The sequence below is a fragment of the Euprymna scolopes genome, chromosome 9 (assembly GCF_053919585.1).
Source record: "Euprymna scolopes isolate OS-2025 chromosome 9, ASM5391958v1, whole genome shotgun sequence".
Classification (NCBI taxonomy): domain Eukaryota; kingdom Metazoa; phylum Mollusca; class Cephalopoda; order Sepiida; family Sepiolidae; genus Euprymna; species Euprymna scolopes.
The window spans coordinates 151,746,285-151,773,366 of NC_136490.1; the positions used below are offsets into that span (position 1 = coordinate 151,746,285).

The 27,082-nt window shown below is 37.0% G+C and overlaps 1 protein-coding gene and 1 pseudogene across 2 annotated transcripts in view; one reads left to right on the forward strand and one right to left on the reverse strand.

Moving 5' to 3' along the window:
* Nucleotides 1-27,082, reverse strand: part of LOC145284925 (glutamate decarboxylase 1-like) — a 287,476-nt gene that overhangs the window by 168,163 nt on the left and 92,231 nt on the right. For both annotated transcript variants that reach the window (XM_080134020.1, XM_080134019.1), the window contains exon 3: nt 13,613-13,703. In XM_080134020.1, coding sequence (XP_079990146.1) covers nt 13,613-13,703 — 91 coding nt within the window. The remainder of the gene's footprint in view (nt 1-13,612; nt 13,704-27,082) is intronic.
* On the forward strand, nt 25,524-25,660 carry LOC145285383 (U2 spliceosomal RNA; annotated as a pseudogene).

The following is a 27,082-nucleotide window of genomic DNA, read 5'->3' on the forward strand; positions in this document are numbered from 1 at the left end:
AGTTCTTAAATATTAGAGCCTTACGCTAGTTAGCGGACACTACCAGTTTTTATTCAGTTATTTTAACTACGATTAACGCATTCGGTATGAACTATCTATGAACGTTCATTGCACAGGCCGTGATCATCCGCTCGTTATGCCAATCCAAAATCCTTGCTCGATTCCGAAACTCGTTGCAGTATCAACCGTTTGGTTTCAGTCAATCAGTGCTATAACAGGATTCTCCCTACAAATAATACAACTCCAACTTAAAACAAGTAACATGGGTTTATTTATTTCGAGGTTACAGCGGTACTCGATTTTTAATAACAGATTTGCAATTGAGGGCTAGTTAAAATAAAAACACAAGTCCAATGTTCCGTCTTGCTTGGAGAAACACACAGTTCTAATTGACTGTCAGACCTTCCTCTACCCCCCCCCCCAAAAAAAAACTGACTGTTACACTCACGCCGCCAACTCTGGGTTCCTTTCCCTACCTATTTGATGGACTATATGTACTTTCGACTGGAAATCCTAAATGTCCGGTCTTTTTATCAATTCCTCTCAGCTTCACCAGAACTGATCACACCTGTCTCTTCTCGCAATATACCACCAATCGACCACTCAGAAACTGATAACTTATGACCAGCTAGCAACCACGTGAGACAGTCAATCTGGTACTAATTTATGAACATAAAAAACCTAACGCCTAAAGGATTGTGGCCATTATTTTGGGCAAAAATTCATCTAGGTCATAACCACGTTACATATATGGAACATCATTTTCTTTATTTTAATATAAAAAAAATGATCATTAGAAAACAAGTTTTAATGATGAAGATAACGTGAAATAGTTTTCTTGTAGAAAACGTGATATTCAAAACATATTGAAAAAGGGCGGAAGTGTCCATAATTTAACAATTAATTGAATTTATATACCCTCCCCCCAGATGTTAAAACGTTCACTCAGCCATTGTTTTGTGGTCAGGAGAGAAACACATATGAAGTCTGTTAATGAAACGTGAAAAAGAATTTTCCACTTTCATTTATAACAAAATGTGGAGTTTCCCCAAATCGGTTTTAGTTGAATCAACGAATATAATGGCACGCAGGTTGAAAAGAGTGAGTCTGTCTGTCTGTCTGTCTGTCGGTCTGTCTCTCTCTCTCTCACACACACACATACACCCGCACATATTATCTATCTTTCTATCACTTTCTCTCTCTCCCCCCTTCTCCCCCCTCTCTCTCTCTCACACTCTCTCTCTCACTCTCTCTCTTTATCTTTCTCTATCTCTATCTCTCACTATCTATGCCTCACTGTCTCTATCTATCTATCTATCTATCTATCTCTAACTCTCTGTCTGACTTTTCTTTGATCCCATTATCTTGTCTTTAACTTCCTATTCATCCACTTTTCTCTTTCACCCTCTTTCTCTTTACATTTTCCATTCATCTTTCTCCTGTTTTCTTTCTCAATCTTTCTCTTCCCATTTCATCTTTCTCATCTCTCTTTCTTACTTTTCTTTTTTTTCTCTCTCTCTCTCTCTCTCTTTATCTCCTATCACCCGTATCTTCCTTTCTGACCCCTTTCCTATCCTCTCTTCTTCCTTTCTCTTTCCTTTCTTCCTCTCGCTTTTTATTTTCTCTTTTCTCCTCCCCTCTTTATCGTTTTATCTATATTTGTCATTCTCAAGGGAAACCAATTCCTTTATTTATTGTAAATGTGTTTACAAGTAATCTATACATCGACGCCATCGCTAGCTTTTTGCCAAGAAGGAGAGATTTGACGCATTGATTTGCATCTGCGTTCGATCGCGGCTGCCAGCGGATCATATGGAGGAGTGATGGAGTAGGGGGTAGGTGGATATACGCTGCCATCGCCGTACCAAAATCCTTCATTCTTTACAAATGTTGCCTCCAAAAAAAAAAAAAAAAAAAAAAAAAACGGGCGACAGCGGCGACAGCGGCGACAGCCCCTGGAAACTTTTCACGATTTATTGGTGATTTCTATGAGATCCTCGAACATTTTTTTTATGATAGATTGTTTTTAAATTCGTTTTATCACTTTTAAATTAATTTAAAACGTCAACTCCTTTAATGATACGCCTTAATTTATTATTTTATTTTAGTTGAAAGTCACAACTTACCAAGGTCAAAACACCACTCGGGTTAAAGCATGTCAGATGGTCGGTGAGAAAACACCATAATGATCGGTAACTGTTGAACTTGGACTGGCTGGATTATATAAGAGGATGGCTCAACAAGAATGTGTTTACATTAGACTTGAAAAAGAAACAAGCCTGTAGTATTGTGTTCGACAAACGGGTAGCTCTAAGAAAAAAACTTTGCTCCTGTACACACGAGGGGCGTGCAATAAGTAATGACCCTGACCCACTTCCAGTTGTCTCATCTAGCTGAAATTTTGCATGTGCAATGATCTATATCGCTACGTGTTATGTGGCAAATTACAGCTCTGAACTAATTGTGATTTCTGTTTTACAGGTGTTTGAATGTCGAGTAGTGACCCGGTTTTTGCATTTGAAAGGACGCACACCACTGGAGACTTTTGATGAAATGAAAGAAACTTATGTTGATAATGCCCCATTATATGACCTTGTAAAACGCTGGCATCGTGAATTCAAACATGGCCGGAAGTCTGTGGAAACAGCCCCCAGACCTGATCGCCCCACTTCTGCCATTAATGGGGCAGCTGTCTGTCAAGTTGAGGCTGCCATGTTAGAAGATGCATTTCTCCCATCGTTTGATGCAGCTCTGGAGACCGTTTTGTAGAACACCCCACATTGGTTCTCCAACCACGACGTGACTTCAGAAATCAAGGTTGCATCATCTGGGAAACGCTTTCCTTTCAAAAACAACTTCATGGCTGGAAAGAGGGGAAAGTCACAGGGTGCAAGATCAGGAGTGTAGGGAGGATGGGAGAGGGAGAGGATTTCATAACCACATGCCCGTGCTTCTGATCTGGCGACATGCGAGTTGTGGATCGGAGCGTTGTCCTGCAGGAGGAGGATACCTTTGCTGATCTTGCCCCGCCTCTTGATTTTGATAGCTTCGATAATTTTCTCAAAAGTGAAGCATAATAGGCTCCTGTAATTGTGGTACCCTTTGCCAGGAAATCTGTCATCACTACTCTGTCCTGGTCCCAGAAGACAGTGAGCATGATCTTGCCAGCGGAGGGCTGCACTCTTGCCTTCTTTGGAGGTGCTGAGTCCAAGTGCTTCCACTGCATTGACTGGGCTTTGGTCTCTGGATCGTAGTGATGAACCCAGGTTTCATCCTGTGTAATCAGTCTTTTGAAAAACTTTGACTCATCTTCTTGGCACATCTCCAAATTTATCCTCGAGCACTCGACATGTTCCCGCTTCTGGAATGGTGTGAGCAACCTTGGAATCCATCTGACAGACACCTTATGCATATGCAAATGGTCATGAATGATAGTTTCCACAGAACCTGTACTAATCTTGACATCTTGGGCTATTTGGCGAATAGTAATGCGCCGATCTTCCAAAATGGCAGCCTCAACTTGACGGACAGATGCGTCATCAATGACAGAAGGGTGGCAACCAGGTTTGGGAGCTGTTTTCACAGACTTCCGGCCATGTTTGAATTCACGATGCCAGCGTTTTACAAGGTCATATGATGGGGCATTACCACCATAAGTATCTTTCATTTCATCAAAAGTCCCCTGTGGTGTGCTAGGTGTGTCAGAAATTTCGTGAAAATAGTGAATAATTCCACCCCATCTTTCCAAGCTTATAACTCCTCGAAAAATGTAATTCAAGCCATGATTTTTTTCAATTAAAGGAGCAAGGACAAAAGTTTCATTAAAAAAAAAATAAAATAAAAACAACATGTTTTTTTTTAAAAGGTTTTGAACTTCGGACTTTACAGGTAAATTTCTAAAAAAAAAAACAGTACTTTTTTGTTTTGAATTTGAATATATTATTTATTGATCTTTTCTCTTCAATTTGTGATATATAAGACTTTAGTACATAAATTAATTATTTACTTTTTAATAGACATTTCAAAATAGGAGGCGTGAATTATTCGACCCCCTGTCTTTCCAAGCTTATAACTCCTCGAAAAATGTAATTCAAGCCCTAATTTTTTTTTTTCAATTAAAGGAGCAAGGACCAAGGTCCTATTAAAAAGAAAGAAAAAACAAATAACGTGGTTTTAAAAAAAAAGGTTTTAAACTTCAAACTTTACAGGTAAAATTCTAAAAAACATTACTTGTTTTTTGTTTTAAATTTGAATATATAATTTATTGACCTTTTCTCTTCAATTTGTGAGTAAATTAATTATTTACGTTTCGGTGAGTAAATTAATTATTTACTTTTTAATAGACACTTGAAAATGGAGGGGCGTGAATTTAAAAAAAAAACGTTTGTCTAAAATATTATATTCGGTTTATTGGAAAGAACATAAAATTTCACATTGACCCTGAAAATATCGTAAAAATAGAATCAATAGAAAAATTTTGATAGATTTTTAAAGTTTAAAAATTGAAAAATATTGAGTTCGTAAAATTCATTACTGTTTTTAAAAAAATATATTTCTTTTACTTTTAAAACAACTTTAATAGTTTATTTTGGAAGTATAATCCATAAAGAAAATAAACAACCCACTTTTAACAGAGAAATTACAAGATTTTTATATTTTATTCGCAGTTTCGTGTTAGGGGTGTCAAAAACTCCTACAAAAATTCTGATACACCTGGTGGTGTGCGTCCTTTCAAATACAAAAACCGGATCACTGCTCGACATTCAACAGGCTCCATTTCACACCTGACTCAGTTCAAGCACCTGTTAAACAGAAACCACAATTAGTTCAGAGCTGTAATTTGCCACATAACTCGTAGAGATATAAATCATTGCACATGCAAAATTTCAGCTAGATCAGACAACTGGAAGTGGGTCAGGGGCATTACTTATTGCACGCCCCTCGTAATTGTCATATATATTCTATAACTTACTACCTAGTTCTACCTACGTATTGAGCACTGTTGAAATAAATACTTAAAGTTTACGCATCTTTCGTATATTAATTTATGTGATTCAATCAATTAGTCATATATATATGACTAATTGATTGAATCACATAAATTAATATACGAAAGAATAAATTTACAAAAATACAACACACACGTGTGTATATATATATATATATGTATATATATATATATATATACGTGTGTGTTGTATTTTATATATATATATATATATATATATATATACGTACGTGTGTCTTGTATATATACGTGTCTGAATTCGTGCATCGTCTAGTAGTATCATCAAATGTTTGTTTTTTATTGTCGTACGTGTGTGAAATGTTCATTGTGTGTGCGGCCGACTTCTTCACAAATACACGTAGTTAATAAACATGAAACATAAACTTTCATAGACAGTTTTTTACAATCAAACAGTAAGACAGTACAAAGGCTGATGCTGACTTATTCTACGTGAAAAGGAACGGCAGAAGAAAAGAGCTGGTTCATAAAGAAGACTGTGTAACTGGCACAAAAAAGAAATAGAAAAATACATGATGCAGAGCAGAGTACAAAATAGACTTCGTGCCTTAGTGGGGGATGCCCTTTTCTCTTCCCTGCAACCTCTCTCCCACAGAAGAGACGTTGCAAGCCTATCTTTGTTTTATCGTTATTTCCATGGCAAGTGCTCGCCTGAACTCCAATCTCTGGTCCCCTCTCGCCAATCTTTTACGAAAAACGCCCGTCTAGCTGAATCCACTATCAAAAACTTTATCCTCTCTTTATCTATTCCTAAATCAAAACGCAGATTCCATGAACAAAGCTTCTTTCTTAGAACTGCACGACTGTGGAACTCTGTTCCGTCTGCTTGGTTCCCACATGACTACAACCTGGATATCTTCAAGTCCAACGTGAACAAATTCCTGATGAACCGCCCCTTAAGTAGACACTTTATTAAATCTAACGTACTGTACTTACAATAACCCTTATCTCTGAGTGGCTTCCGGGCGTTGATAAGTGGTGACCACCTTGTAAAAAAAAATTTTTTTAATTTTAAAAATACAACTTCTAATCACTGTAGCAAGAGACACTTACAAATGAATAAGACAGAGGACAGAGAAGTAAGGGAGAACAGAAATGGGGAAAGAAAACGGAACAATGACAATTCATAAGGATAACAAAAGGCATGGCTCACAAAAACACTTGGACATGGCTACGAAAATAACACCTAAACAGGGAAACTGAATCCCTAATAACCGCCGCAGAAGATACCGCGATTAAAACCAATTATATCAAAGCAAAGATCGAAAAGACACAAGAAAACAGCAAAAACAGACTCTGTGGACAAATAGACGAAACGGTAAATCACGTAATAAGTGAATGCAGTCAAACTACCCCCAAAAGAATATAATAATAAACACGATCAAGTGGGGAAGACAGTACGCTGGAAACTGTAAAAACTGTATCTTTGAACACCTAAACAAATGATACAAGCACAAACCAGCAGCAATACTTGAAAATGGAAATCACAAAGTCCTACGAGATATGGATAAACGATTAAACCCATACAAGCAAAAACATTGGATGTCATAATAGTTCACAAGAAGGACAAGTCCTGCCAGATTGTAGATCTCCCGTTCCAGCAGACGATGGGAAAGATATCCAGTAAACGGAGAAGTGAAACAAATACAGGGATCTAGCAAGCGAGCTGAAAGGCGTGTGGAACATTAAGACAGTCAAAATAAAGACCAATAATAGTAGGAGCACTAGGAACTATCCTAAAAACTTCGAAAAAAGAATGAGAGATTGGAATAAGGTGATGGCTTAAAACCTACAACGAATAACAATAATGAAAACGCCTGAAATATTAAAGAAAAACCTTGATGCAGATACTAATACACATGATCTACAAACGCTAACTGGATCTTTGTTATGGTAAAGCACGGCGGACTAAGTGTTATGGTATCTATTTCCACTGAAATTCCACGGTAGTTGAAATTTTTTAAAACTACACATCAGTAAGAAACTTTTTATCACATAATCAAACAATTACAATGAGGCGGCGGCATGGTGACGGCGGTGCGATGGTGGTGGTAGTCCTCTGCACTGAGTAAACACGGGCTGGCGATAAAAAAAACTATTTAGAGGGTAAAGTAGATTACCCGGTGATAGCGTAAGCTCCGAGGGGTTGCAAAGGATGCCCTAAGCGACCCCCCCTACTGGGTCGAGTAACAAGTTTTGTAGTACGGCGAGCAGCGAGTAACTAATTTGTGCCAACCGTTCACCAGTAAGTCGTTAACAGAACTGGCGCTAGTCAGAGACACAATTCTTTTATAACAGAAGAATAGTGCCTCCCCCTACTCCTCCAAGTCTATAAGAGACTCGTTCTCTCAACCACTCAGATTAGAATTCCGCCCTCGAGGCCGGCGCCACCAAGTAAGCAATCTCCTTTTTTTATTTTTATTTTCTCACACACTCCCGACAAAAACGAGAAAAAAAAACAAAAGGTAGAAGAGAGAAAAGAAAAAGAAAAAGTTACATAAAAATGACAGACCACCAAAATACTTAATCAAAAAACAACTGTTAGTACAATATAGCAGTAGTCGATCAGTCCAGATATCAATCAAGCAGGCAGCAGGCTAGGTCTACCCCGTCGTTTTTTAAGGGGCGCACATTCTGGGCAATACCACTTTTGCCTGTTGGGAGGTTCTGAGTCGATACCGACACATCGGAAATGGTACCAATCGTCGCACGAGTCACACCCGATCATATTCTGATTCTGCTGCGGAGAGCTGCACAGGGGACACAACCAGACCTGCTCTTCAACACTAGGGGGTGAATCCAACGTCTCCCCTCCCTCCGCAACAGGAGGTCCTTCAGGAGTCCTAGAAAGCTCTAAGGGGTACAGATGTTTCAGGGAATGTACTTCCTCCACGCCCTCCCCTTTTTGTACACGTGCTGCTCTAACGACACCATCATGGCCTGGAATCAGTTCAGTAATAGTTCCTAAGACCCAAAACGGTCTGGGTTTCAAAGGACTCTTAATCAGCACAACATCATCCTTCTGGAGGCGGGTTCTTGTACTGAGTCGGGATCGACCAGGAATCTTCCTTCCCAGCTCTAGCAGGTACTCCTCATACCATAGTTTGTGGAAATCTGTCAGACATTGGTCCCTAAGTTCCAAGGTTTGAATTAGCCTCTCCCTGCTGGGAGGCAACAAGGTTGTTCTATCCTCTCTATCCAGTCGTATCAATAGCCCGGGGCTCTGATTGGGCTTAAGGAACATATTAGGGGTAATTGGAGTAGCATTTTTGTCGGCTGACACCTGGTAAGTAAGAGGCCGGTTATTAACAGACCTCTGAATATCCGATAACACTGTCAGAAGGGTAAAGTAATCCAATCTACCCCTGCCAAGAATCTTAAATAGGCAATTCTTCATGGTTTTGATACATCGCTCCCATGTTCCTCCATACCAAGGAGAGAACAAGGGAATGGTTTTAAGTTTTAACTTACAAGGACCGTATTTTCTTTGATAGTCCGTAAAAAGAGAGAGACGATCGAAAATCTTTCCACTTCCTATAAACGTTTTCGCGTTGTCACTATAAAGGGTTTCGGGAACGCCATATCGGTTAGTAAATCGAACCAGTGCCTGGAAGAAAGAGGGTACGCTCATGTTGGGAACTACTTCAATGTGTATTGCTCTGATATTCAAACAAGTGAACAGGAGCAAGTACATTTTCGTATCTCGTTTCCCGTCACTCACCCAAAGATGGCCAGTAAAATCAATCCCAGTGTGTTGATAGGGGACTCTGAAATCGGTACGGTGCGACGGCAGGGCAGCAGCAGCATTCGGCGTCACTGGCGTTGAATTATAACGTTTACATCTGGCACAAACAGCCAGTACCTTATTCACAGCTTGTCGACCCTGCGGGACCCAATAACCGCTTCGCCTCAACTCCGCTAGAGTTGACCCAGTTCCAAGGTGGCAACACCTTTCATGACAATCTAAAATGATGAGTCTGGTAACAGGATGATGTTTCCCTATCAGAATGGGGTTTTTAACTTCATAACCAAAGTGGGAAGATTGGTTGATTCTTCCCCTAGATCGAATCAAACCGTCAGGGTCCAGAAAAAGATCCAGAGCACGAACCCTAACTGGCATGGGTTTACCACTCGGCTCCTTTAGGTACTCCACTTCCACGGGAAATTCTTGCCGTTGCACTGTCTTCATAAGGTAGATCGCTGCCTTAGAGTTGTAGTCCCATTGTCGATTAAATCGGATGGCTAGGAACTTAAACACCAAGGCAGTAACAGTCAGTAAACCAGAGAATGAGGAAAACCTCTGAAAAGGTATGGCCGAAGTGTACTCTTGATCATGGATCAAGGAACAATTTGCTGAACTGCGGGTCATTCGCTGGCATATCTCACTCAAACAGGGCATATCCTGTCCTGGCCATTGAGATATTCCTTCGCATAGCCAGGAAGGGCCTGAACACCAAAATTCCATCTTGGATTGGAACTTTCTCAATGTTAATCCTCTTGTTAACAAATCCGCCGGGTTGAGTGTACTATCAACATATCTGAAGAGAGTCTTCAAGCCATAGCGAGACTCCAACTCCACTTTCATCTGCAGAATGTCTTTAAGTCTATTTTTTGCAAAAACATTTTTGCTAGCCATGTTTTGAGATAAAATCCAGGACAAGACCACCTGTGCATCCGTGGCTATACACAAATTCTCGGGAACAAATCCTTCACAATTGTCCAGGATTGTGGGGAGACACTTGAAGGCGAGGAAAACGGCCATTAGTTCCAACACAGGCAAAGTCTTGTCCTTCATAGGTGCCACCTTAGCTTTCGCAAATAATAAGGATGACCGACCATTTTGTACGATATACACGGCAAACCCATATGCTTCCTTGGACGCGTCGCAAAACAGGTACATATCTCCAGGTAGCCCTGCCATAAGCGCCTTGCGCAAAAAACGGAAATCACTCAACCCTGAAAGGTCCCTGGCTAGCTCTCTTCAATCGCTCAAGATCGCTGGCTGGAGTGGATCATCCCAACCTGCACCATTCTTCCACATGGACCTGATTAGCACTCTACTGCGGATAGTAACCGGGAGACATAGGGACAACGGATCGAAGACCTTAGCTGACTCTGAAAGAACACCTCTCTTAGTTGTCACGTCAGGATTGCACTTTACCGGAGCGACATACAACTCCTCCGAATGTGGGGAGTATCGGTAGCCCAGTACTCTCTCCCACTCCTCTTCATGGATACTTAGAGTACCATCCTCCTTCATCCTATTGCGGAGCGCCTGACTGTTTGAGTTGCATGACTGGACAATAAAGCCCCCTTCCAGCAAACGCTCTCTAACAAGGGAATACAATGTAGTAAGCTCTCTCGCGTCTGCCACGGATGCCACAAGGTTATCCACATAAAACCGGTCCTCCATCATTCTGCGGCAAGCATCTTGAGGGTATTTTGCCGCATGTAATTTTAAGATGCACCCCAACACAAATGGGCTGGAAGTAAACCCGAATATCAAGGTGGTATAGCGGAAGCAGCGCAAACAATTTCCTTGTTTAAGAAAAAAGCAAAACCGGTTCCTATCCGCCTCCAGCTTAAGCCGAATCATTAGGAAGGCTCGGCGAATGTCTGCTAGTAGCACATAATTGTTGGCTCTAAAGGCCAGCAACAACTTTAAGATGTCCCCTGTTAAGTTAACGCCAGAATATGCTGCTTCGTTCAGCGATAATCCATCTCCTGTCTTCAAACTACAGTTGAACACTGGTCTTATCCTGGTAGTTGCCGTAGGGTCCGACTTGAAAACTGGTCTATGTGGTATCCACACATATTTGTCGAACTCCTGAGGGGAGACAAAAATCTCTTCAATTATACCGTCCTCCTGTTGCTGACGAAACACCTCCAAATATTCATCATATATTTTTCTTTTAGTCAAGTTTGCTGCTACCCGGTCTAAAACATGCAAGGAAGTTGCATGATTAGAGGGGACTCTGGCTAATCTATCGTGATGCCAGGGGAGCTCCACATAATAGCTTCCATCCCGAAGCTCTACCGTTTCCTCAAATCGCTTCATCTGAACTTTATCGTAATCAGAAAAGTCCTCCTGACTGGGAAGCCCCAGAGATTCCAACGTAAACATTTGTTCTAGTCCTCTTTGTACCATACTGTCAGGAAAGCACTCCGCCATGGGATCCAGGTATGTTGATTGTGTTTCAAGGACAAAACATAAATGTGATGAATCGACCTGGGGGGTATGTTCCATTACCGAATTAAACGAGAGGTGAGTAACCTCAGAGAGGGGCTTATCTTCCAAGAAAAAAGAGTCCACTGCTCCAAACGGGACCAATCCAGGCGGGGTTGCAAAGGCCCATCCATTCAAACATGGGATCAGCTTCAATGAGTCCAGGTGTTCAATCAGGTCTAACCCAATTATTCCCTTGATCGGTATTAAATCCTTTCCGGTCTCAAACTGGCCGGCCAAAGCATATTTTGCATCCTGAAAGACACGCAATAGAGATTCCAGGTTGGCCACTCGAACCGACAAGTCCATACCATCGGCTACCAAGACAGGAGATGTCACTGTCCTTCCAGAACCCAAGTCAACTCCCAGGACTACCTCTGTGAACCCACGCTGACACTCACCTAGAAAGGTAGACAATCTCAGCTGACAATTGACACCAAGGGTTTCGATTGGGCACAAAGTTCTCAGTACATCTGCCGCCAGATATGTCCGCCCGCTACCCGTGTCCAGTAGGCAATTCACTGACACTGTCTTTGGTCCACAAGAGAATGTAACTGAGAGAATGGGTGGCAACGTGCGGGAATACCCGGTTGAAGTTGCATTGTTCACATCCACATGAAAAGAAGGAGTAATAGCGTTCCCCCTACCAAACTTTTGAGACGTATTCTGTCTTACTGTTGATGTAACTGCAGTGGAGACACCGCCCTTAATCTGCAATCTCTTTATTGCTTCTCCAGTTAGTCTCAATATGGAGGACAAAGGTGGCACCCGTCTATTTGTTAGCGCTATTATCTCGCCTTTCAGTTCGAGAGGAAATTTCCTAAACAGAATCTTAGCCATCAGTCTGGCTCCGCCAGAATCGTCCACAGAAAAGTCACACGAAAAGGAATTCCCCAGCTCTTCCAACAGCGATGCCGTCCTGGAAACGAAGTCCCCCAGCTCAAAAAGGGCTCCACCTTTCTTTGGTACATAGTCCAGAATATCCTGGAATATTTGGTCAATGATTTCATCCAGGTCCAGATACTCCCTCTTCAGTATAGCCATGGCTTGCTGGTAATTGGTGTCAGTGCAACTCAGGTGATTTACCAGCCTCAAGGCTCTGTCTGAGAGTGAACACTTCAAGAAGTTCAACCTCTCGGCATCATTGGCCATGCCGATCACGCAGTTCTCAAACCTAGTCAAGAAGTTTCTGAAACTCATGCGGTCGGACTCCATTTCCTGTCCGCTAAATGTAGGCCCTGTGATCTGTATACGTGGGGGTTTAACAATGAAGGAAGAACCTCTCCCGGTAGTTGCAGAAGCCCTTGAGAACTCAAAGGCAGATTCTGAGTAAGGGCTGGGCTCTGGCTGTCGGTATGCTTGATCCAAATCGCCCAAGTCTTCATAATAATCCTTTAGTTGAGGCAGCCAAGCACCCTCAATCTCGGCAGGTGTACTCTCATCAAAGGAGCCTAACTCCAGCTGTGTGATACACGTCTCTAACTCGACAATGAATTGTTGAATCTCCGTCCTTAAGAATGAGTACGCCGATGGCCTAATTCCATCACGACACATCTTCAGTCGTCCCTGAATCTTCTGAGTCAATGACTCCCTTCTGCGTAGGAGCTGCTCTTTCGTGACGTTCATGACAGTAGTTAACCGACGAAAGAGTAAGCAGCAAATCCTTTGCAAGATGTGGAAAAAAAAACTATTTAGAGGGTAAAGTAGATTACCCGGTGATAGCGTAAGCTCCGAGGGGTTGCAAAGGATGCCCTAAGCGACCCCCCCTACTGGGTCGAGTAACAAGTTTTGTAGTACGGCGAGCAGCGAGTAACTAATTTGTGCCAACCGTTCACCAGTAAGTCGTTAACAGAACTGGCGCTAGTCAGAGACACAATTCTTTTATAACAGAAGAATAGTGCCTCCCCCTACTCCTCCAAGTCTATAAGAGACTCGTTCTCTCAACCACTCAGATTAGAATTCCGCCCTCGAGGCCGGCGCCACCAAGTAAGCAATCTCCTTTTTTTATTTTTATTTTCTCACACTAACTTACCTTAAATAATTGCTTATTGAGATTTTGGAATGTTTTTTGGTGACAAGTAAATTAATATTTAGATTCGTATTTAACGCAAAAATGAGCACAAATTTAACTATATTTACACATTAATGTGTGATAAAGCGCTCATTCTAAATAAACGTGTTTTAACTTTGGCCTGTTTTTAATGGGCCAAAAAGTCTACTACTACTACTACTACTACTACTACTACTGCTGCTACTGCTACTACTACTACGATAATAATAATAATAATAATAATAATAATAATAATAATAATAATAATCTTGATTAAAAAATAAAGTATTTAATAGAAAAGGCCACTTACATGTTAGTATTGACTGTAGCAATCAGCCATTCACCCGCTAAACCAATGACGTCAAGACCAGAAGAGAGTTGGTTGAGGAATCGAGGATGGCCTACAAAACACACAAAAAAACCCCAAATATTTTACATATGAAAATAAGGTACGTTCCAATGATTCAAACTTAATCTAATAAAATCCTGTAAAATTTAAACAAAAATGAAATACGATTCAAATATAGTGTTAATATTATTAGAATTAATGGAATCAAATTGGAAGGTTGTGTCATAGCACTTTCCCTTTCTCTCCTACACACAAAAAATACAACCATAAAACATGCGCACACATGAATACACACTTATATATACATATTTCTGTGGAAATATACTTCATTTCCTTATAATATATACCAATCCTTATTTAAGAAGCTCAATGTAATTACAGAGCAATATAATGAATGAATGGCAAAAGTCTATATTCCAAAGTTTATGATGTTGATCATCTTACAATTTATTCCTTGAATTCAGTTGACATTTACAATTCTTGACAATATCTGTTTCGTAGCACAAAATACATCACTTAATTATTATATCAATCAGTAAATCTATTTGCCCTTAACTCATCAAAAGAAATAGCAACACTTAATCCGTCAAAAGGAGATAAATTGTGTTTTGACATGATTAAAAATCCGAAAATTGGAAGAGAAGCTGTAAATACCTTTAATATGTTTACATTACGCCATTTGGAATTTAGAAATTTTCGAATATTTAATCATGTCAAAACGCACTTTATCTCCTTTTGATGGGTTGATTGTTGCTATTTCTTCTGGTGAGTTAAGGGCAAAATAGATTAGCTGATTGATATAATAATTAAGTGATTGATTTTATGCTACGAAACAGATATTGTCAAGAATTGTAAATGTCAAATAAATTAAAAGAAATAAATTGTAAGATTGTCAATATCATCCAACTCCAAATATATTTTCTGTGAGAAGTTCGTTTAAGTATTCTTTGATAAATTATGTGTTCATTATATCACGAATGAAAATGTATTTCAAAGGGAGCACTCCTGTCAATAAACAGGAGTTTAATTTTTTTTCCTTCCTGTCAGTTAGTGTTATGATTAAGTTAAAGTTAAGTAAAAAATAATTTAAAAAAAAAAAACAGTTTACCATCTAGTTTGAACACGAGACTGGTTCTTCTAAAAAAAAATACTTCCGGCTGGTGACGAAAGTAATTCTACGATGTGAATCTCGTATGAGTAAACGCACTCTGGATGCCCATGCACAGTCATCGTTTATCGCTTGCAAAGGTGCATTGAGAACGCTAGTGACTATATAGAAAAATAAATTCCGGAACACAATGGTCGCTCGTTTTATCGTACTATTCCTGTCTTCGTAGCTTTTTTAACTTTTTTAGTTAAAAAAATAGGATCCTTCACCTTTGTCAGTAATTAAAACCCTGATATTTTTATATTTAAAATGATATGCTATAATATGGTCTTATAATATACACTTCTTGAATTTATAAGCAAATTAAAATTCTGTTTAACGAATAATATAAAATTGCGCGAAATATTTCGTAGTCATATTTTGAAATAAACTACTTCAAGTTTCACAACAGAAAAACACAATCAAAAAAATTAATCGCCCTTGAAATTTATGATGTTTACTCGACTTTCATGATGTTTGTTTTGTACATTTATTTGTTGGTTTCTTTGCTTCGACTATTTTTTGGTGGTTCGGAGAGATAAACATACATTTTTAATGTGAATTCAAAATATACCAGTGATTAAATATATAATTCTGAAAGTATAAAAAACACACTAAGTAAATAAATAAGAGTTTAGTCCTAAAAAAAACTTAAAACAAATGAATAAAAGCGAATTAAATTCATTTGTTTCAATAAATATTTGTATAAGTGTAAAACCCACAAAAAAGCAATATGGAAAACAATAATTGATTAAATATATAGTTTATCGTATGTATTAATCTTCATAGTATTGTATGTATTTTACAACAATAAAATGTCGAAATTTTGTATAAATAATGGTTATAAACTATGACCATTTATTTTGTTTTTGGGCTTCCATAGATTTAATACTGTTGTCGCTTATTATTATCAAACACTAACATCAGGTCGGTGCAAAAGTTTTGTCGATTTAAAATTTCATCTTGAAAATTAAAATCTATTTGTTTTTGCAAATCCTTATTCATAATAATACGACCCTTGTTCTTTGTAATTTGATTCCATCTGTCAACGAGATTATAAATGTCTCTTTTGTAAAATTCTTTAAATTTTAAGGGGAAATATAAATAACTTCTGTTCAAGCTTTTCTATTGATGTTAACCAAAGCCATCTATGTTGTAATCCTTGAAATAAGTGATAATCCGGAGAACCAAGATTAGGTGAACATGCAGGATGGTGCAAGATTTTCTAATCAAATTTTCATCGGAGATCTTTGGTCAGTAGTTCTGTGTGAGGACAAACATTAATATATCTGGAATATATCTCCCTTTCTGTTGAGTAAAGTAGGTCGTTTTCAGGTCAACATGGGTGAGAATATTAGTGAGAAATTATGATTGATGCTTTAATAATCTAAAAGAAAAATTCATAAATTAATTATGATGATATGTTTAAATAATAGCAATACACAGAAAATAAATTACAATATTTTAAAATAACCCGCTCCTATTGCTCGTAGCATTTGTGCACAGATACAACACTTTAATCTTGGCCAAAGGGCGAAAATGTCCACCTAAAAGGGGGGTCTCTCTCTACCTTGCTAGAAAACTACTTACATCTGAAAGTATCCTGTACTTGTATAAGGCTACCATTCGCCATGTACGGAGTACTGTTGTCACATTTGGACTGGGGCATTTGCTACTTGTCTCTCACTCCTGGACAGGGTTCAAAAGAAAGTCGCCAACCTGATAGGTCCTGAACTGTCATCTAACGAACTACAAGCACTTGTACCCCCTTTGGCGTAAATACCCCCGACAAACCTGACAAGCAGCTAAATCCAATCTCTTCACAGTAGAGATCCCTAGGTGTAAGAAAACCTTCTACTCCAATTGTTTCTTCCCCAGAACTGCTAGACTTTAGAACTCCCTTCCGGGATTCTGCTTTCCCAACTGTACTGACATGCAGAAGCTCAAGTGTAATGTGAACAAACATCTTGCTACTCATCTCCCTTCATAATATCCCTGCAACTTATGTCCCCGATAGTAGCCCCCTACTTCAAAGTGGCACTGTGCCTTGTTTGGGGTGAAAATTGAATTTTAAAACAGATAGCAGATAAGTGACTTTCCATAATAAGCATAAAGTACAGAAATGTAATTATGTAGTAATATGACTTATTATTCTGTATTAATTTGGATTAGAAAAAGTGATTTGAACTATGGTTAAAAGATACAGTATTAATGTATACTAGCAGGGGTGCGGCTTTGATCGGTTGTAAAATACTCTTAAATATGATATTTTAATTTGTTTGGATTTCGTATATATTATTATAGAGTCGTGATTTCAAAAGTAAAAAAAAGTATTTGAGTGCCATCAGCTAGAATCGAAACCGAAAGCATAACTGTAACATTCAAAGCTGGTGATGTTACACTGTACCAACGTGATACACACATGAACTGATTAAAAATTTAAAAAATCTCCTTGCTGACTGTTTCCCTTTTACTTTTATAGTCTTGGTCTTTTCAAGACTCAGATCAATAGACATCTCCTGCCTTTGCGATAATCATAATTCCATAAAAAATTAAAAACAAAAGTCAACTCAATTCTTTAATTTTGGTGGAGGAGGCGAGGAAACCATCAGAGGTAACTGGCCCATTTAATATGTTAGAAAGGAAAAGATTTGTTCTTCAAACCATAGCAATGCACAGCCGTCTTCGCGTGTCAAAGAAAGTTATGGATTATAATAGAGTCGACTTTCCTACCAGAAAGTGACTGAATTGATTCTTCAAAATTGTCAGCATGAAAGCATGATGAGCAAATGAATGAGGATTAGGTGATAAGACTAATACACCATATGGACTCGATACATTGATCCTCGCCTACTCTCAATTTGGATCGATCTCAATGTAATCTCAAACTGACAGGATTTGAAACAAAGTCAGAGAGAGATTTCCATTGTTACGTAGAAAATTGAGGTAAACTTTGGTCTTCTTTGGGATTTGTGTGTGCCTTCCTGAACTGAGCAGTAAATCCGGAAAACTATTCCAAAAACTGGCCAACTTCCAAATAATAAAGTTTTGTTTATAAGTTTTGTTTTCTTAAGAAAAAAAGTGCATAGTATTTGACAAAAATTGGATGGAAGTTTTTAACGCATTTACACACTATCGGAGATATAGTTTTTGTTCTTAAGAGTTCAATGAATAGATGTATATGTATACATACATACGCATATATTATAACCTCTGGCCTTGATGGAAGAGAGACTAAAACTTGCTGCTATGGTTTCAAATGATCTGAATATATATATATATATATGTGTGTGTGTGTGTGTGTGTGTGTGTGTGTGTGTGTGTGTGTTTTATTTTTTATTACCGTTTTATCTGTTTGGTTACATATGTTTCGGATGTTGGACCGTGTTTACGATCTAACAGCCTCGTCAGACCTTACAGAAATGTATGGTTAGTATTAGGAAGAATTGTTTTTAGGAGGAATACGGAGAGAAGAAAAGAGAAAGAAAAAGGAGGGGGGTTTTGGGGTAGGAGATAATAGAGGGGGGTGGGAAGGCGTGTAATGACAATATTTCAGTTTTGAAGTTTAAAGTATATAAGGCTGTATTGCGTGTGGGGAGGGTAGCAGATTCAGGTAGGCTTGGGTGGAGATATGTGGATATAGGGAGGGGGAGAGGATGGTAAAGAGAAAAGAAAAAAGAGGTGGTAATGAGAGGAGGGGGGGAAAGAGTTTCAATCTTTGTGTTTTAAAATTTTGACTATTTTTTTTCCTGTTCGATAAGGTATATTAATTAGATGAGAGGGAGAGAGAGAGAGGGGGAGAGAGATAGATGGGAAGAAAGGAAGGGAGACGGAGAGGGAGAGGGAGACGGAGAGGGGTTTGTAAAAATATATAGGCACATATACACATATATAAGTATACATATACACACACGCCCACTTATATACATATATGTGGAGATAAGGTCTCCAGAAAGAAATAGATGTACATACACACATACAGACATACACATACACATGGAGTAGATGCATATGTATGTGTATGTATGTATGTGTGTATATCTACTTCTTTCTGGAGACCTTATCTCCACTTATATAAGTGGGTATGTGTGTATATGTATGCATATATATGTGTATATGTGCCTATATATTTTTGTGAGTGTATATATATGTATAAGAGTTGTGTATATGTGTGTATGTCTACTTATGAACCCATGTATGTCTGCATTTACTTTGTTTATATATATGTGCGTGTACGTATGTGTCTGTATGTGGATACCTAGAAGTGTACATATGTATGTATATGTATATATGCGAATGTGCACGTGCGTTAACCTATGTAAAAAAAACATAAACGGCAAGGAACAAGCCGACGTGTAACGACTACGAACATGTAAATGAACCCCGTACTTGTCAAAAAATGACGTCTACACTAACCCTTTCCCTCTCTCGTTCTCCCTCTCTTTCCTTCTCGCTCTCCCTCTCTTTCATTCTCGTTCTCCCTCTCTCTCTCTCTCCCTCCCTCCCATCTATTTAATATACCTTGCTGAAAAACCAAAAGCCAGTTTAAATTTAAAACCAAAATATTGAAACCCCCCTCTCACCCGCCACTTTTCTCTTTATCATCCTCTCTCCACCTCCCCCTCCCTATATCCATATATCTCCACCCACGCTTACCTGAATCTGCTATCCCCACACACACAATACAATCGAATGTATGTTTAACCTTCAAAACTGAAATATTGTCAACACTCACCTCTCCCCCTTTTTTCTTTAAAACACTTTTTTCCAATAACTAATAACCACGTCTGCTAGGCCTGACGAGACTGTTGGATCGTAAACATGGTCCAACATCTGAAACATATGTAGCCAAACAGATAAAACGGTAATAAAAAAAATAAAAAACATATATATATATATATATATATATATATATATATATATATATATATATATATACTCATAGTCAAATTGAATATTGAAATACTCATACATTTGATTCCCTATAACAAAACTGCATGAAAATTTGCAGGCTTTTTGAAGAGTATAATACTATTTTATGGTTGTAATTTTATAGCCATTGATAAAAAAGAACCCATATTTTCAAACCAATAAAATATGCCCAAATTTGCCTGCATTTGTATATATAGTGTGCTGGCAAGCCAGCTTCAGTTTTGTGCTTTAGAATGAATTTTGTTTAGTTTTTTTAGTTTTTTTTTTTTTTTTTTTTTTGCTTGGCTGTCTCCCCTGTGGCCTGTTCAGACCAGTAATATACATATTTGGTAATATATTAATAAGTCTTCTCATGGTGACTTGATATCAACGCGTTTTTATTCAATAAATATATTCAATAATATTATATAACAAATAAGATCTTTACATCTATGACTTTTAAAGATTTCTATTTCATTCAACAAATTTTTATTCTTTTTAAACAAGGAAAAAAAAGGAAGAGAAAATCTTTTACTGTGTCCCTTTTTACGATAAACATAAATGTCCCTGATGAGTTCTTTGATAAATTTCCACTATTGAGCGAAACACGAGTAAGACAAATTATACTACTAATAAAACAGGATGAGGGTAATATGAATGCGTCTTTGGTTTGGTATGTATAGTATAGGTATGTATAGTACAGGATAGAACGATGAAGTTGTCGCCCTAAAGAAAACAGCACTACAGCTTTATTTTTAAATTTGTATTAAAAAAATCAATTCAGGTAACTTGATTATGTAGTAAAGCTGACACCTATTCAATGTAGCCACCTTCAGCTTCAATCACTGCTTCCATACGGGTCCAGAACTGGGAGCAGGTTTTTTCCACATGCGCCGGCGGGAGCTCGGCGAATACTCGGTGGATGGCGGCAATCAGGCTGGCTTTGATGTTGTGGAAGGTCATGTTGGTGATGTTCTCGACATATGATCAAACGAAATAGTCTAGAAATATCAGGTTGGGGGAGGAGGGGGCCAGTAAGAGAAGGGTACAAAGTCGTAGCACTCCTTCTGAAGCCAAACCTGAGTCTCTTTGGACTTGTGGGTCGGCGCCGATTCCTGCTACCATATCCAGGATCTGCCAGTGGCCACCTGATTGCACCAGAGAATGACAACACCCTTCAGCACATCCAGGTACACTTTGGTGTTGACTTTCAAGCCGACTTCGAAGATGTGAGGTGGCATGATATGTCCCTCATTTGGAACCACACCAAATACCATAAACGTCGGTCGTCCGATGCATTGAGCTGTGCCCTCACGCGTTGAACTGTCCGGATTTGCATTTTGAATATCATAAATTAGATCGGTAGAGAGCATGAGTTGTACAGCGGTGCATCTCCGATCTAGCTTGTTGAACATTATGTCACTTTCAGACATGATAGAAGGCCCCTATCGCTCATTGGATTTGTACACAACTGGCCAACTACTAGATAGTCTGCAACAAAAGAAAAAAGAAAACCGGTTTTCATCAAACGGAAATGAAATCTTGTCGTCTTTTCTAGGGATGACAATTTTATCGTTCCATCCATCTACAATTATATAAATGCAACTTTTTCTGTGTATGTATGAGTTCGTCCCTTATAGACTCCAAAACGGCTGAACAGATTTTCTTTAAATTTTGCAGAACTTTAATGTATATGTCTGGGAGTGATTTAGTTAAGTTTTGTCTCAGAATAACCCCGATAATTACCGATAATCGATACCGTTATTTTAATTAATCTATCATCGGTAAAGCCATATTTTACATGCCGTCTTTAGCAACAATGAAAAAACAATGGGCCGTGAAAATTTTATTGTGGGTAAGTTGATAGCGTGTTTTTTTGTTTTGTTTTTGTTTATTTATTTATTTATTTATTTATTTATTTATTTTTGCATGACGTGGTCTATAGGTTCACACTCCGCGCGTTAATTTCTTGATTTTTTTCATTAACTGCAAAGAATTTTACTAGAAATTATCCCTGCTGTTCAACAAAACGTGAATATATATATATATATATATATATATATATATATATATATATATATATATATATATATATATATACATACACTGTTTTTACAAAAACCAAGACTTCAAGAAATGGGTTGATAGGAACAAAAAGTGTATTCCATTGTTAGTTACAATTGTTTCAAGACAAATTCAAACAATATGCAGTTTGAAACTTTTCACAAGAACAGCCTTTGATTTGTATATGAATGCTCAGTTATGAAATATGATAATTTTGTAGCTTACTTTTTAAGTCATCTCTCCTTTTTAGCTTACATTTATTGGTATATGAACAATTACTGAATTATATTAACCCAGTATAATTTGGAATACTACAAATGTGTATATATATATATATATATATATTATAAATGTTTATTTTTTAAATATTGTTAATTTCAATGTATAATGTTTTCGTTTAACGGTACCCAAGATGGCCGACCTGTAATTATATAGATATAATTTCTTTTCCCCAAACGAAACCATCAGGTTTATTATGTACAAAATTAACTTTTTGTTTTCGAATGGAAATCACATCTGATATGTTGGTGAGAAAAGAGATTTTAATGAACACGTAAAATCATAAAATTGCCGTCCCATTAACGAGTTTTGTACTATATATATATATATATATATATATATATATATATATATATATATATATATATATATATATATATATATATATATATAAGCGAGATTAGATACTGATAGAATTCAGATGAAAAATCCTGAAAGATATTACTTGAAGTAATACTTTTAAGGAGATCCTAGCCAAAGAGGAAAAGCTCAATATTTAAGAATAGAGCAATATATAAGTTTCGTGGGTTAATTTTAAATTCTGAAAAAAAAACATATAGAGGCATATATTCGATTTAAGAATTTATTGCTTTTGTTTTTGTTTTCTTTTTCGGCGGATATTAAAACTAAAAACTTATAAGCATTATTTTTGGAATTAGTTTAAATAAAATAATTTAACGTGATTTCGTAATTAACATTGTGTTCCAGTGGATTTTTATTTTAAAATTAACAAACAATTCAATTCAACTACGATTCTTTATTTTTAAAAAAAACTTTCATTTACGTTTACCAATTTTTTCCTTCACATTTTTTTTACATCATAATTGCTAATTTTTTTTTCTTTTAATGAACAATAATTCATAACTCATCATTTTTATAACATAAAAACGTGTATTTCGGTTAACACAAATTCTACTCTATTCTAGGTCCTGGATATGACATAAAACTATATCCGATGGTAAGGCCCCACCTTGCGGGCCTTGGGAAGTGTGGAGCCACCCTTTAATTGCCATTGCTCTCAGGTCTACTCTGACCCGGAGTGGTAGTACCTGTTAGGGTCCCAATTATGGGTTAAATAGAATCTGACTTAAAAAAATATATACTCCATTAAAAATCGTTCCTCAAAATAACTAGATTCGACATTGAATAACCTGAAAAAGGTTGATATGCCGTAAAACAAAAACAACCAACAAATTCTACTTTAGTATTTTTTAAACTGAATTATTTACAGTTTGTTTTCGTTGCAACCGACCGTAAAGCAAATCTTCTTAGACTGAGGTCTTGGTATCCATGCTAGTATATATATATATATGTATATATATATATATATATATATATATATATATATATATATATATATATATATATATATATATAAATAGGGGACTAAAAAAAACAAAAGCTAAATGATGCCATCTAGAACATATGTTGTAGAACGGAGGAAAAAAGGCCAAAGACCCTAGTGTTTTGATGTGGTGTTTTGAATATAATAAACTAGTTATGACCAAAGTTTCATTTCATTTGGACAAAACACAAAGAAACGGGGCCTAATTAGAGTTGGGGCCCGTTTTTCGGGTCACCCTATATATATATATGTAGACGGTGAGAAGTCTTGACTGTCATTTTGGGCGGTCAGGTTTCGATCCTGGCTTAAGTTAGTTGCTTGTCTAGCCGCACTGATGAGCTGTGGAACAGCGAAACAGTACTGTATATGGATGACTATAATGCTCCCTATATTGGGTTGAGCATTTTGGGAAGTATATACAAACTGCCATTAGCGTATAAAGCGACGCTCTTTGTGTAAACAAATCGAGCGGAGGCATTTGGACGATGTCAAAATTGAACATCCTTAAATTCATTACCCACACAACAGCAGCCGTATAGCGTAATGGTGATAAACCTTGACTGTCATTTGGGTGGTCAGGTTTCGGTCCTGGCTTGAGGCAGTTGCCTGTCTAGCCGCACTGATGAGCTGCGAAACAGTACTATATGTGGATGACTCTCTCTCTCTCTCTCTCTCTCTCTATATATATATATATATATATATATATATATATATATATATATATATATATATATATATATATTCATGTTTCGTAATTTCTGTTTGTTTGTAATATTTTGGTATAATATATTTATCATGGACTCTCCCGTCAATACGACGTATGAAGTTCCGACAACCCACATTTTTAAATTCATTTATGTTTTTGCCTCTGATGACTTTTCAGTCCAGCAAGAGACCTGCAAACAAGGTCGTATGTAGAACATGAGTATGGATTGGCAGCTGCCAATCGTTTTGCTCTTTTTCTGTTTTCTCTCAACTTATTTCACGATAAGAAAATCGTTGGAATTGTTCATTCGCTGATTATAACCCGAACGACAAACTGTGAGTTTTACAACATGATTATGTGGTTTTTATACAAACGAAATACAACAGCGTACAAAAATTTAAAAAAAAAAAAATGATGTTTTTTGTCTTTTTTTACTTTTGTGCTTGATGCTTATAAATAAAAGAAAATCGCTTCCTTTTCTTTCCTTTCACATGAAATAATTTTATAAAATATGGAGGATTTAAATATTTTATTTACCTTATGAAACATCGTAATAATTATGTGATCTGCTTTCGATCATTTTTTCGAAATACAATTACTGCCTTTTTTATGTCATTATCAACAAAGGCAAAATGTCCGCTTGGGTTTGTGTACACCGACCTTTAGGTAATTAGATTGGAATGAATGTTTCCGTACCATTAATAACGACGTTTATAGATTTTTACTTTCTTAAATTAAAAAAAAAAACTGAAAAAAAATAAAAATAAAACATTCTATTCCAATAACCATATACGATCAGGAATTTCTTATTCTTCCCTTTAAGATGAAATAAGTTTTTTGTTCAATTGTTGTTTAAATATTATTTTTGTTTTTTTATTTTAACGATTCAAATTTCTAGATGATGATGATGATGATGATGATGATGATGATGATGATGATAATAATAATAATAATAATAATAATAATAATAATAATAATAATAATAATAATAATATCATATTCTAAAATTAATGAAATAAAGAAAAGCATATCGACGGTTTATTGTCTTTTACAAAGATACAATTTAGTATTACTATTCATACGGCATCGTTTATGTAAAATTCAGTTCCATTATTTAGAAGCGGGTGAGATTTCATCATCATCATCATCATCATTATTATTATTATTATTATTATTATTATTATTATTATTATTATTATTATTATTATTATTATTTCTGTTGTCGAATATTGTTATTGCCGATTTTATGTTGATGGGCGGATCATAACATATAACCATAGGCTATCAGCATCTTCTTTCTCAGGCTTCAAGTATTATCTGTATGATTTTAGCGGACTCTTATTAAGGTAATCTTCTGAAACACTCCAACTATGCAATGGATCCAAATTTTCTCAATCCCTTTGTCAAATCCTTTTGTTACATTCACTCTTGGCCTTTTGGTCAAGATCAAAGTGTAGTATCTGTTCTTCAGATGATTGCTGCACTTCCATTTCTTGTTCTCTTTCGGTGGAGGAGAAATCCTTCACGGCTGAGACAATTTTTATTTTTGTACCTTTTCTCCACATTAAAAAACGACCCTGGTGTCTAACTCTGTCCCGTGGGGAGGCATAGTAAATAGGTACATTCACCATGTTGCATATTGAGCTCGGCAACGCCAGAATTATCGCTGGTTGTGCACAAACGCAGTGAATTCTTGACAAAATTTCAAAACAAAGAAACATTCCATCCGGAAATCAAAACACTGCAAAGAATGTGCAGACACTGAGAAATTAATATTATTGACATAGGCCGATATTCAAAACAATTAACAATCAGGATCCTTTGGTCGGTTGGGAAAATCAAACGCATTCCTGGCCGGAGTATTGTCAATATAAATAAATGCCAATCCAGGGCAAAGGAGAGAGAACGAAAAGTCTAGCAGAAAACACTATCAATAATTCCCCTCACTCTTTATCCGTGCCTAAACCTAAACGTAGATTCCATGAACAAAGCTTCTTTCTTAGAACTACACGCCTGTGGAATTGTCTTCCTTTTTCCTGCTTTCCATCTGACTATAATATGGTTGTCTTCAAGTCTAACGTAAACAAGTTTTTGATGAGCCGTTCCATATAAGTTAAAAAATTTACCGAATTTCCATTACTAACGATTACTATATTGTCCAATTGTCTACTGTATACTCTTTAAACCTTATCCTCGAGTGGCCTCTGGGCCTTGAGAAATGGTGATGCCTTTGTAAATAAGAAAAGGACGAGAGGAGTTGACCGATTTTTCACTTGTTGTCACCTCTCACTTTCTCTCTCTCTCTCTCTCTCTCTCTCTCTCTCTCTCTCTCTCTGCGCCGAGCTGTTGATGAAATAAACGAAGTTGTGTATAAACAACTTGTAAGCGTATTTCTTTTTCCTCATCAGAGGAAATAAAACCATGGTTTCATTTCCTCTGATAATATGAGCCATTATTGAAAATTAAAATTAGGAAATTAATATAACCCCCTTCTATATATTCATTTTGTCAAACAATAAATTCTTAACTCGAATATATGTGTCTATATTTTGATTTTCAGAATTTCACTTTAACCACTAAATTTATTGCCTCGTGTTCCTATTTTTTCAACAAGATTAAACTTGGTGTCTTTGCTTTAATCAAATTGTTACGTTGAATATTCATATCCCACAATAAATCCACATACATATTGGTTTCCAATTCGTTACATGCATAAACATAAACATAAACACACACACACACACACACACACACACACACACACACGCCGCACAATAAGCACGCAACTTTCTTATCTCCTCCTCAACCTCACTTACCCAAATATTATGTATACTTAAATCTAAATCTATAATACAAGACACACACTCTTATCAGCTAATTTTGCTTTATCATTTCTAAATTTTTGCAGGACAGTTTTAGGTTATTTATATTGGAAATTTTGTGCAAAAGATTACTTACTGCAAAATGTTATCTTTTAAG